The sequence below is a fragment of the Protomyctophum bolini genome (assembly GCF_963924005.1).
Source record: "Protomyctophum bolini genome assembly, chromosome: 17".
NCBI lineage: Eukaryota > Metazoa > Chordata > Actinopteri > Myctophiformes > Myctophidae > Protomyctophum > Protomyctophum bolini.
Window position 1 is genome coordinate 42,178,683 of NC_137878.1, and position 12,650 is coordinate 42,191,332.

At 48.9% G+C, this 12,650-nt stretch overlaps 1 protein-coding gene across 1 annotated transcript in view; it reads right to left on the reverse strand.

Moving 5' to 3' along the window:
• The window catches only part of phf14 (PHD finger protein 14), a gene marked incomplete at its 5' end in the record, with an annotated part of 165,507 nt that overhangs the window by 125,902 nt on the left and 26,955 nt on the right, over positions 1-12,650 (reverse strand). The window contains 1 exon segment of the mRNA XM_080787290.1: positions 12,270-12,399. Within this exon segment, the coding sequence (XP_080643416.1) occupies positions 12,270-12,399 (130 nt within the window).

Genomic DNA, 12,650 nt, shown 5'->3' on the forward strand with positions numbered 1-12,650 from the left:
ACACTTTGACGTAGAAACATGAGGGTTTTTCAAGAAAACAGTCATAATTTCAGAAAACATTTTGTACAATCTTCTCTCAGGGTCTCAACGGGTTAACCCATTTTGGGGCGGGAACCCCTTTTGCTGTTAGCATTACGCTATGCTTTAGCTGTTGAAAAATAGCAGATCTACAAGGTCGTAGCGCGCCACCGAGTGGCGACTGACACAGAAACATGGCTTTTTCAGAAAACCGTCAGGATGTAGAAGACACCCTTAGAATCTGATCTCAGGTCAGAAAGGGTTAATTTCCTAAGGTTGCCAAAACAATTACTCGGCTGAGGCGTTTCTACGGCGTGCCGTTACACCGGCGGAGCGTGCTCGGCAGCACCAATGAGGAGGAGAGCGGCCACAGCCAATCATAGACCGCGGCCCGGTGCCGAGGAGATAACACACTGGGGCTCCTAAGCCAATCAGGCCTGAGGACGCGTCAACGTCGACCGCCTCATCATGAGCTTTGATTGAAACCGCTATTTAAAAAAAAAAAAAAAAAAAACAACGTTTAGCCGTTTGAAAAGATAGCAGATCTATAACCCGCGCTGCGAGCTTCTTAGATCAGGAAACGTGGGGGAAATCTTGAATAATAATTTGCTTTCTTTCACCACTGAAATAATATAAAACCTTCACTGGTGAATCCTGTTTTTTTAACTCAAATCTTGGCTATTGGGTGAGGGCAGGGGGGGTGTTTTCAGATTGGGGGGGTCCCTGGAGGGGGGTCCCTTGGGTGAGGGGGGGTCCCTTGGGCGAGGGGGGGTCCCTTGGGTGAGGGGGGGTCCCTCTGTGGCCAAAGACACATACTTCTGGGGGTCGTTTTGAGCGCCACCGACCGATGCGTTCTTTTCTCAGGGAAAAAAGCTGTCGGTATTTGGACGACAAATACAGTGCAGATTGTTTTGTGGAACTCTCTCTCTCTCTCTCTCTCTCTCCGGTCTGAAGGAGCTAATTCACTGCGGCGGCCTTGGGGGTCTTTCTGAGCTACTGGGGGGACGAGGAGCAAATCAAACACAGGCTTTTAGAGTTTCTCTGCATGCGCTCTCTCTCTCTCTCTCTCTCTCATCACCGCGGACCCCCCACGCCACACCACACCACGCCGCTCGGGGGGGGGGGGGGGGGGCTGCGAGTACATCTACTCACGTATTTTGAGGCACGGGCATTTAACCCGTTCTGACCTGAGATCAGATTCTACAAATGTCCTTCTACATCCTGACAGTTTTTTGAAAAAGCTATGTTTCTATGTCAGTCGTTTAAAAAGAATAGCAGAACCTACAAGCTATGAGCTTGTATATCTGCTATTTTAAAAAGAATAGCAGAACCTACAAGCTATGAGCTTGTATATCTGCTATTTTAAAAAGAATAGCAGAACCTACAAGCTATGAGCTTGTATATCTGCTATTTTAAAAAGAATAGCAGAACCTACAAGCTATGAGCTTGTAGATCTGCTATTTTTTCAATAGCTAAAGCATGACATAATGCCAGAAACACCAGAAAAGGGGTTCACGCCCAAAACGGGTTAACGAAACCTTCGAATGTCCGACAACGTTTTAAAAAATTGTTGAAAAAACAGCCGATCTACAAGCTCTCCGCCAGCCGTCGTGGGGGGAGCTTGTAGATCGGCTGGGTTTTTTTCTCGCTTGCTTTTGCGTGACGCTCTTCTATGATTGGAGGGCTTTAATTTACGTGTAAAAATGTGGCAGTCAGAGATAGGAGCGTTGCCGACGGCAGCGGCAGTATTTCCGCCGCGCCGCGACCACTCGGTATCTGTACGTTATACGAGAGTCCATATATTCCTTTTTGCATATTTCAGATTATTGATACATAATGTACATGAACCCCCTTAAGCCTTATTTTTTTTATTACACTTTAGCCATTTGAAAATGTAACCTAATATCTACAAGCAGGGATCAGTTTGACGGATTTAGAAAAAAAAACACACATTGCTTTTGGTATTTGCCAATAACTTGGCCCATTTACTCTTTCTCTCGTACAAACAATTGTGTGTGTTGCGTGCGTGTGTGTGCGTGCGTGTGTGTGCGTGTGTATGTGTGATGCGTACATGTGTGTGGTGTGTGTGTGTGTGTGTGGTGTGTGTGTGGTGTGTATGTGTGTGTGTATGTGTGTGGTGTGTGTGTGTGGTGTGTGTGTGTGTGGTGTGTGTGTGTGTGTGTGTGTGTGTGTGTGTGTGTGTGTGTGTGTGTGTGTATGTGTGTGTGTGTGTGTGTGTGTGGTGTGTGTGTGGTGTGTGTGGTGTGTGGTGTGTGTGTGTGGTGTGTGTGTGTGTGTGTGTGTGTGTGGTGTGTGTGGTGTGTGGTGTGTGTGTGTGGTGTGTGTGGTGTGTGGTGTGTGTGTGTGTGTGTGTGTGTGTGTGTGTGTGTGTGTGTGGTGTGTGGTGTGTGTGTGTGTGTGTGTGTGTGTGGGCGATAATCCATCTACTTTGTGTTTTTCTGACTGTATTTCTCTGCATTGCTTACTTTACTGCTATAGTGTAAATAAATGGGATTACAAAAAGGCTGTAGTTGTTGTGCAGCGTGACGCGCGTCACTACCGTCACGCTGCTGGGAGGGGGGAGGGGAGGGGGGGAGGGGAGGGGGGGAGGGGGGGGGGGGTCGTAGAAGAGCAAACATGGCCTGTTTGAAGAAGGACCTGTTTATCTGTTAGGGGGGAGAGGGGGGGAGCAGAAGGACCTGTTTATCTGTTACGTTTTTTTACTCAAATCTTTGCTTCTGGGGGGGGTCCCTGATACAACATATCTTCAGATGTTGTCAATGGAAGCACAGCGACATGAAGATGCAAAGATGCAGTCTACCACTCACTGTCAATGGAAGCACAGCGACATGAAGATGCAAAGATGCAGTCTACCATTCACTGTCAATGGAAGCACAGCGACATGAAGATGCAAAGATACAGTCTACCACTCACTGTCAATGGAAGCACAGCGACATGAAGATGCAAAGATGCAGTCTACCATTCACTGTCAATGGAAGCACAGCGAGACAAGCTTACAACGTGTTGTAAGCTTTGCAGATTTTTTCCATTTTCAGTTATTCATCATTTTAAGCGAGCTTGTAGATCTGCTAGTGTGCATTAGCTAAAGTATAACATGATGCTTTAAAACACCAACAGAACGGGCTAAACAAAAAGGGTCTCAAGGACATAAAAAATCAAAGCAATTCATTAATGCAAGTAGTTTAAAAGTGATGTGAACGTCTTTTCTCAAACTTATTCCACTCGGTGGGCATTTAAACCAAATGAAGCCACTGCTGAGACCAACCTCCACTAATTGAGATTTCCTTTTTTTGCGTTTGAGGCAAAATAATTAAGTTTACAGTCCAGAACTCATTGGGGCGGCCGGTGTGGGGAGAGAGAGAGAGAGAGAGAGAGAGAGAGAGAGAGAGAGAGAGAGAGAGATCAATACTGTTCTCATTTAAAGTGCCGACACGCGTTCAGAAAAAAAAGGCAGTCTAATGACAAGCATGATGTTTCTTTAACCCATTCTGACCTGAGATCAGATTCATACGAGGTTTCCACTGGACACACGCTGGTCTGATTAACCCATTCTGACCTGAGATCAGATTCTAAAAAATGTCAGTCGTTCTTCGATTTTTCAAAAATAGCAGACCTACAAGCTCGTAGCGCGCCACTCGGTGGCGCGCTATGAGCTTGTAGATCTGCTATTTTTCAATAGCTAAAGCATAACATGATGCTGACACCAACATGGGTTCCCGTTCAGAATGGGTTAAGTTGTTTAGAGAACTTTTATTTCTGTTCTTCCAGGGGAATAAATCACTGAGTGGGGCTTTAATTAAAACATCAGCGTTTTTTTTAAATTAAATATCCGAGTCTATTAGAGAGTCTGTGGAAGATGTTTATGAACATTTTATGTAGACATAAAATGTAGACGGTGTTGATTTCCTCGACTGAAATGAAAAATGTTCGTCGACTGCCGACTTTTTTCACTGACGAAAACTGCATAGAAACTAAATGAAATCTATAAGCTACGACGACTAAAACTAAGACTAAATATACTGACAATGTCAGTATGTTTAATAAAAACTAGACTCAATGTTAGGAAGGGACTAGTGGACAAGAGATCATTTTACACTTGGTTGCACGAGCTTGTAGATCGGCTGTTTTCAGCAAGTGTGAAAACAGCCATTACGAAGGCATCAAGGCCCGCCAAAATACACTTTAGTCGACTAAAATATTATGACATTTAGTCGACTAAAACTAGACTAAACACTAAAAGATTCCAGGTGACAAAAATGTGACTGAACACTATAGTGTAGACACTAGACTCTCTCTCTATATATCTATATATCTATATATATATATATATTCACTGTCAATGATATATATATATATATATATATATATATATATATATATATATATACACACACACACACACACACCTCTATGGAGCTATGGGGTTTTTTTTGGGCCCAATGACAGCGCCACAACAGGCCATTATATGAACTTTCAGGAAGTCCCGATTTCCTTAGTGGCTTCACAGAATATCTGTCTGACTGACTGCCCCCTGGTGTGACTGCCCCCCTGGTCTGAATGCCCCCCTGGTCTGACTGCCCCCTGGTGTGACTGCCCCCTGGTGTGACTGCCCCCCTGGTCTGAATGCCCCCCTGGTCTGAATGCCCCCCTGGTCTGACTGCCCCCTGGTGTGACTGCCCCCCTGGTCTAAATGCCCCCCTGGTCTAAATGCCCCCCCGGTTCTGAATGCCCCCCTGGTCTGAATGCCCCCCTGGTCTGACTGCCCCCTGGTGTGACTGCCCCCCTGGTCTGACTGCCCCCTGGTGTGACTGCCCCCCTGGTCTGAATGCCCCCCTGGTCTAAATGCCCCCCCGGTTCTGAATGCCCCCCTGGTCTGAATGCCCCCCCCTGGTCTGAACTCTGAATGCCCCCCTGGTTCTGAATGCCCCCCTGGTCTGAATGCCCCCCTGGTCTGAATGCCCCCCTGGTCTGAATGCCCCCCTGGTTCTGACTGCCCCCCTGGTCTGAATGCCCCCCTGGTCTGAATGCCCCCCTGGTTCTGACTGCCCCCCTGGTCTGAATGCCCCCCTGGTCTGAATGCCCCCCTGGTTCTGAATGCCCCCCTGGTCTGAATGCCCCCCTGGTCTGAATGCCCCCCTGGTTCTGACTGCCCCCCTGGTCTGAATGCCCCCCTGGTCTGACTGCCCCCCTGGTCTGAATGCCCCCCTGGTTCTGAATGCCCCCCTGGTCTAACTGCCCCCCTGGTCTGAATGCCCCCCTGGTCTGACTGCCCCCCTGGTCTGAATGCCCCCCTGGTTCTGAATGCCCCCCTGGTCTGAATGCCCCCCTGGTCTGACTGCCCCCCTGGTCTGAATGCCCCCCTGGTTCTGACTGCCCCTCTGGTCCAAACCAGCGTCAACATCAGGGGGAAAGCATTGGGTTCACAGACACACAGGACCCAGAACTCTGTGCTGTTAATGATGGCAGGGAACGCTACGAAGCAATGAGAGGAATATGGGCCATAAAAGACATGGTGTGTGTGTGTGTGTGTGTGTGTGTGCGTGTGTGTGTGTGTGTGTGTGTGTGCGTGCGTGTGTTTTTATTGGCATTCACAGCCAATAAAAACCTGCTTCATTGGTGCTCTGCTTAATGATGTCTGGCTGTGGTGACTGACTGGCATTACAGATATGATCAAAGAGAGAGGGTGTGTGTGTGTGTGTGTGTGTGTGTGTGTGTGTGTGTGTGTGTGTGTGTGTGTGTGTGTGTGTTCGTATGCGTTCGTGTGTGTGTGTGTGTGTGTGTGTGTGTGTGTGTGTGTGTGTGTGTGTGTGCGTGCAGTCACTCAGCGTGGAGGAGACAGGACAACAAAGAGAGACCAGTGATGGAGTGGAGCGCTGTGAGTAGCTCCTCTCTCCCTGCTTCTGAATGTCCCTCTCCCGCCCTCCCTCTCCCTCCCTCTCTCTCCCCCTCCCTCCCTCCCTCTCTCTCTCTCAGAGTGAAACCGTGCATTATAAACATTATAAAATAGTGAAACTAGCAGATCTACAAAAGCTCTGCGCCTGGAGAAGAGTGCGATGACGTAACCAGTGAAAATAGCCTGGAGAAGCGAGGCGCTGCGTGTGAGCTTGTAGATCGGCTATCTGCGCTGCGTGTGAGCTTGTAGATCGGCTGTCTGCGCTGCGTGTGAGCTTGTAGATCGGCTATCTGCGCTGCGTGTGAGCTTGTAGATCGGCTGTCTGCGCTGCGTGTGAGCTTGTAGATCGGCTGTCTGCGCTGCGTGTGAGCTTGTAGATCGGCTGTCTGCGCTGCGTGTGAGCTTGTAGATCGGCTATCTGCGCTGCAAACGTTGAGCTACATAAAGACATGAGGAGGATTCTGCCCGACGTCAACAGGCCGAGTCTCCCCGCCTGAACTACGCAGAGATGCTCCGATAACTGGCCGCCGATCGGAGAACGGACGATCGGCAATTTACCCAGGCTGGAGAAATCGATCTTTTACACACACACACACACACACACACACACACACACACACACACACACACACACAGGCTGGTCTTCCCCCGTTTAACGGGTCCACGCCACTGCGTTCGGATTAGGTGAGCATTTGTGACAACAATGACAGCCCCCCCCCCCCCCTCTCCCCTCAGGGTCACAGCTGGCACGGTGTCTGCTGGGTGGCATCAGGCTGGCAGCGCCAGCAAGGCTGTGTTAGATGGAACAGCTGTGGGTTTGGCTTGGAGGCAGTCAGTCAGCCAGCCAGCCAGCCAGCCATCCAGCCAGCCATCCAGCCAGCCATCCAGCCAGCCATCCAGCCAGTCATCCAGCCAGTCATCCAGCCAGCCATCCAGCCAGTCATCCAGCCAGTCATCCAGCCAGCCATCCAGCCAGTCATCCAGCCAGCCATCCAGCCAGTCATCCAGCCAGCCATCCAGCCAGTCATCCAGCCATCCAGCCAGGCCTGTAGCTGTGCCAGCTACAGGCCTGTGTTTGTGTGTTTGGGACGGTGGCAGTGTGCCTGCGAGGCCCCGTGTGGATCCATGGGTCTCACATGGCAGAGACAATGATGATGTGATTATGAGACCATGAGGGCAGCGAGGGAGCCAGCGTCCTACCGCAGCGCGGTGGGGCAGAGAGGGAGCCAGCATCGGACCGCAGCGCGGTGGGGCAGAGAGGGAGCCAGCGTCGGACCGCAGCGCGGTGGGGCAGAGAGGGAGCCAGCGTCGTAGCGCAGCGCGGTGGGGCAGAGAGGGAGCCAGCGTCGGACCGCAGCGCGGTGGGGCAGAGAGGGAGCCAGTGTCCTACCGCAGCGCGGTGGGGCAGAGAGGGAGCCAGCATCGGACCGCAGCGCGGTGGGGCAGAGAGGGAGCCAGCATCGGACCGCAGCGCGGTGGGGCAGAGAGGGAGCCAGCGTCGGACCGCAGAAACGAGGGACTGACGGACGGGCGACGATGTGACATCCAGAGCCCACGTCGACACCAGATGTATTAACACATTCTGACCTGAGATCAGATTCTATAAATGTCTTCTACATCCTGACATTTAGGCCTGACGTCAACATTTAAAAATCCGACAGTTTCTGAAAAACCTCATGTTTCTATGCCAGTTGTTCTCACAGGGTTAAAACCTCATGTTTCTATGTCAATCGTTCTCACAGGGTTAAACCCTCATGTTTCTATGTCAGTCGTTCTCACAGGGTTAAAACCTCATGTTTCTATATCAGTTGTTCTCACATGAAAATATGTTGTTCCAGGGACCCCACCGAAGCAATCATTTGAGTGGAAAATCTTCGCTCTGACATAAATATATATATTATACATTTTGACGATTTTTATGAGCTATGAGCTTGTAGATCTGCTAAAGCCTAACATAATGCTTAAAACACCAAAAGGGGTTCCCGCCCAGAATGGGTTAACACACTGCCAGTAAACCTCTAATTATAGCTTCCATTTGTCAGTTCTGTCATCCGTCCATCAAACAACCGCTTAACCGTAGACAGGTCGCAGGGGCAACAACTTTATACTGACGAAAAGTACGTGTCCCCCCCCCCGTCTGCTGCTGTCTATGGTGCTGAAGTGACTGTAGCTGCTGTCTATGGTGCTGAAGTAACTGTAGCTGCTGTCTATGGTGCTGAAGTGACTGTAACTGCTGTCCATGGTGCTGAAGTGACTGTAGCTGTCCATGGTGCTGAAGTGACTGTATAGCTGCTGTCTATGGTGCTGAAGTAACTGTAGCTGCTGTCTATGGTGCTGAAGTGACTGTAGCTGCTGTCTATGGTGCTGAAGTGACTGTAGCTGCTGTCTATGGTGCTGAAGTGACTGTAGCTGCTGTCCATGGTGCTGAAGTGACTGTAGCGTCACTTCAGCACCATAGACAGCAGCTACAGTCACTTCAGCACCATAGACAGCAGCTGCAGTCACTTCAGCACCATGGACAGCAGTTACAGTCACTTCAGCACCATGGACAGCAGCTGCAGTCACTTCAGCACCATGGACAGCAGCTATACAGTCACTTCAGCACCATGGACAGCTACAGTCACTTCAGCACCATGGACAGCAGCTTTACAGTCACTTCAGCACCATGGACAGCAGTTACAGTCACTTCAGCACCATGGACAGCAGCTGCAGTCACTTCAGCACCATGGACAGCAGTTACAGTCACTTCAGCACCATGGACAGCAGCTACAGTCACTTCAGCACCATGGACAGCAGCTACAGTCACTTCAGCACCATGGACAGCAGTTACAGTCACTTCAGCACCATGGACAGCTGCTGTCCATGGTGCTGAAGTGACTGTGGCTGTAGCTCGTCTCCAGAAGCGTTTCAGGGAGATTAGAGCGAGGCGCGTCTCCCTGGAGGAGCCAAACGTCAGCCCGGCGCCGAGGGTAACAAGATAACGGTACGTAACCCGTCCACTGATACGGGCGCCATGCATGTCTTCACTAACCCCTTCAGACCTGAAGCATTCTGACAGAAGTAGAAATTAGTCCTGACAGTTTTAGGAAAAACCTCATGTTCTCAAACTATTTCATGTCAAGGACCCCCAAAAATATCTGTGTTTGGCCGCAGACCGCCATTTGAAAATATGTTGTTCCAGGGACCCCCCCCCCCCTCCCAGAAGCAAATATTTTAGTTAAAAATGACGGTCGTCTGCTCTGAAAGAACATTATATTCAAAGATTTGCTCCATATTTTTTGCCCCATATTTAAGAATTATTTAAGAAATAACAGATCTACAAGCTTGTGGTTTGAGCATGTTGATCTGTTATTTCTCAACAGCTAAAGTCTTAAATGATGGTTGATTATTAAAACACCTAAAGGGGTTCCCGTCCTGGACGGTTTAAGGAGAGGAGAGCTGCTGATTACGGCCCTGCTACGTGTGTGTGTGTGTGTGTGTGTGTGTGTGTGTGTGTGTGTGTGTGTGTGTGTGTGTGTGTGTGTGTGTGTGTGTGTGTGTGTGTATGTGCGTGTGTGCGTGCCTGCCGTCTGGGACTCGGGACACCGTCAGGTAGAAAGCGTGTACTACAGCCCACTAATTGTCTCATGAAGATCAAACAGAATTAATAATCCAACGGAACGCAAACAGAACGCAGGATTTGGATTAGACTTTTTCCTTTAAGACATTCTGGGCATTCTGGTGTTTTAAGCATTATGTTAAACTTTAGCTATTGAAAAATAGCAGATCTACAAGCTCATAGCGCGGCATCACAAGGGTTCACTTTGCACCCCAACCACTGTGTCTAAGCAGCATCACAAGGGTTCACTTTGCACCCCAACCACTGTGTCTAAGCAGCATCACAAGGGTTCACTTTGCACCCCAACCACTGTGTCTAAACAGCATCACAAGGGTTCACTTTGCACCCCAACCACTGCGTCTAAGCAGCATCACAAGGGTTCACTTTGCACCCCAACCACTGTGTCTAAGCAGCATCACAAGGGTTCACTTTGCACCCCAACCACTGTGTCTAAGCAGCATCACAAGGGTTCACTTTGCACCCCAACCACTGCGTCTAAGCAGCATCACAAGGGTTCACTTTGCACCCCAACCACTGTGTCTAAACAGCATCATAATGGTTCACTTTGCACCCCAACCACTGTGTCTAAGCAGCATCACAAGGGTTCACTTTGCACCCCAACCACTGTGTCTAAGCAGCATCACAAGGGTTCACTTTGCACCCCAACCACTGTGTCTAAGCAGCATCACAAGGGTTCACTTTGCACCCCAACCACTGTGTCTAAGCAGCATCACAAGGGTTCACTTTGCACCCCAACCACTGTGTCTAAGCAGCATCACAAGGGTTCACTTTGCACCCCAACCACTGTGTCTAAGCAGCATCATAAGGGTTCACTTTGCACCCCAACCACTGTGTCTAAGCAGCATCACAAGGGTTCACTTTGCACCCCAACCACTGTGTCTAAGCAGCATCACAAGGGTTCACTTTGCACCCCAACCACTGTGTCTAAGCAGCATCACAAGGGTTCACTTTGCACCCCAACCACTGTGTCTAAACAGCATCACAAGGGTTCACTTTGCACCCCAACCACTGCGTCTAAGCAGCATCACAAGGGTTCACTTTGCACCCCAACCACTGCGTCTAAGCAGCATCACAAGGGTTCACTTTGCACCCCAACCACTGTCTAAACAGCATCATAATGGTTCACTTTGCACCCCAACCACTGTGTCTAAACAGCATCACAAGGGTTCACTTTGCACCCCAACCACTGTGTCTAAACAGCATCACAAGGGTTCACTTTGCACCCCAACCACTGCGTCTAAGCAGCATCACAAGGGTTCACTTTGCACCCCAACCACTGTGTCTAAACAGCATCACAAGGGTTCACTTTGCACCCCAACCACTGCGTCTAAGCAGCATCACAAGGGTTCACTTTGCACCCCAACCACTGCGTCTAAGCAGCATCACAAGGGTTCACTTTGCACCCCAACCACTGCGTCTAAGCAGCATCACAAGGGTTCACTTTGCACCCCAACCAGCATCGTACGGTGTGTGCTTGTATGTATAGTAGTCGGGCAGCCGACAGGCTTCTTTTATTTAAAGTGGGAAATTTGTTACATAGTCTTCTTTTTTTTTATTGGCCTAAAATATTGTCTATATTCATACATTAATGAATCCACTCGCTGACCGGCTGACAGTATTGAGACATTTGTTTCATAGTGGTTTCCACAAGGAACTGTTAGTTCCTCCCTCCTGTTCACACTGTATACGAATGATTGTGTCAGCTCATACTCTAATCAATACGTGATCAGGTTTTCAGATGACACTTAACTGTCATACTCAGTCATTCTTACAAGCAAATCTGACATTCTCAGCCATACAACTGGAGTAGGCAGATGTGTTGAATGGTGTGATAGAAACTATGTAATGATCAACACTGATAAAACAGAGGAGATCATTGTGGATCCGAGGTCCATAGGAGACCATACCTTGATGAAGGTTCACGATAATGACATCAAACAGGTCTCCTCCTATAAATATCTGGGAGTGCAGATTGACCAAGATATGAGCTGGCACATACATGTTGAATCCAACATGTATTCAAAAATACACCAGCGGTTACATTTTCTTCGTAGACTGAGGCTGTTTGGTGTTAGCCTGAATATTATGTTAATTTTCTATAGAGCTAGCATTGAATCTATCTTGAGATATGGAATCTCCAGCTGGTATGGTAACCTGACTGTGAAATATAAAGCTCAAGTTGCAAGAGTTGCGAAAATGGCTGGGAAGATCATGGGCCTGTCTTCCCCCCCCGATGACTCCCCAAGCCATTTTTGAACAGACTGTAGTAAGGCAAGCTAAGAATATAACCTCTGACCCCTCACATGTTCTGTATTCCGAATATGAATTAATGAGATCAGGAAGAAGGTACAGGATGCCACAGTGCAAGTACAACAGATATAAACACTCTTTCATTCCTCTCTCTATAAAAATGTTGAATGGGTAATTGGTACCTTAACGGGGTGTACGCACCAGGGGTGTATTTGTTTTGTTTTTCTGTAATGTCTCTGTGATTATACGTATGTTTATATGTATGCAGCCGTGGTCCTGTCTCCAAGACAAATTTCTCCCAAGGGAGACGAAATAAAGACAACCTTGAACCTTCTTGTGTACCTTCGTGTACAGTAGACTAGATGGTTTCTGATTGGTCGGTACCTCCGTGGACAGTAGACTAGATGGTTTGTGATTGGTCGGTACCTCGGTGGACAGTAGACTAGATGGTTTGTGATTGGTCGGTACCTTCGTGGACGGTGACTCCACAGTTGTCACACTGGATGATCTCGTCGGCGTCTTCGCTGTTGTCTCCCAGACACACACAGCAGATCAGGATGTGGTCTGTCCTCTGGACGCTCCACGACCTCTGGACACCCTGGAGAGGAGAGGGGAGGGGTTCATTTAGACTGGAGAGGAGAGGAGAGGAGAGGAGAGGAGAGGAGAGGAGAGGAGAGGAGAGGAGAGAGGGATTCTGGCGGTGATGTGGTTAAAATGTAAAAATGCCACATGTGAAGCTTTCCAGGTTTCGGCGAGTTAATCTGGATTACAAACACACCACGACCACCGTCTCTAATCTGGATTATAATCCCTCTGTATTCTGGACACATGTCCAGTTGTTGGCCAACT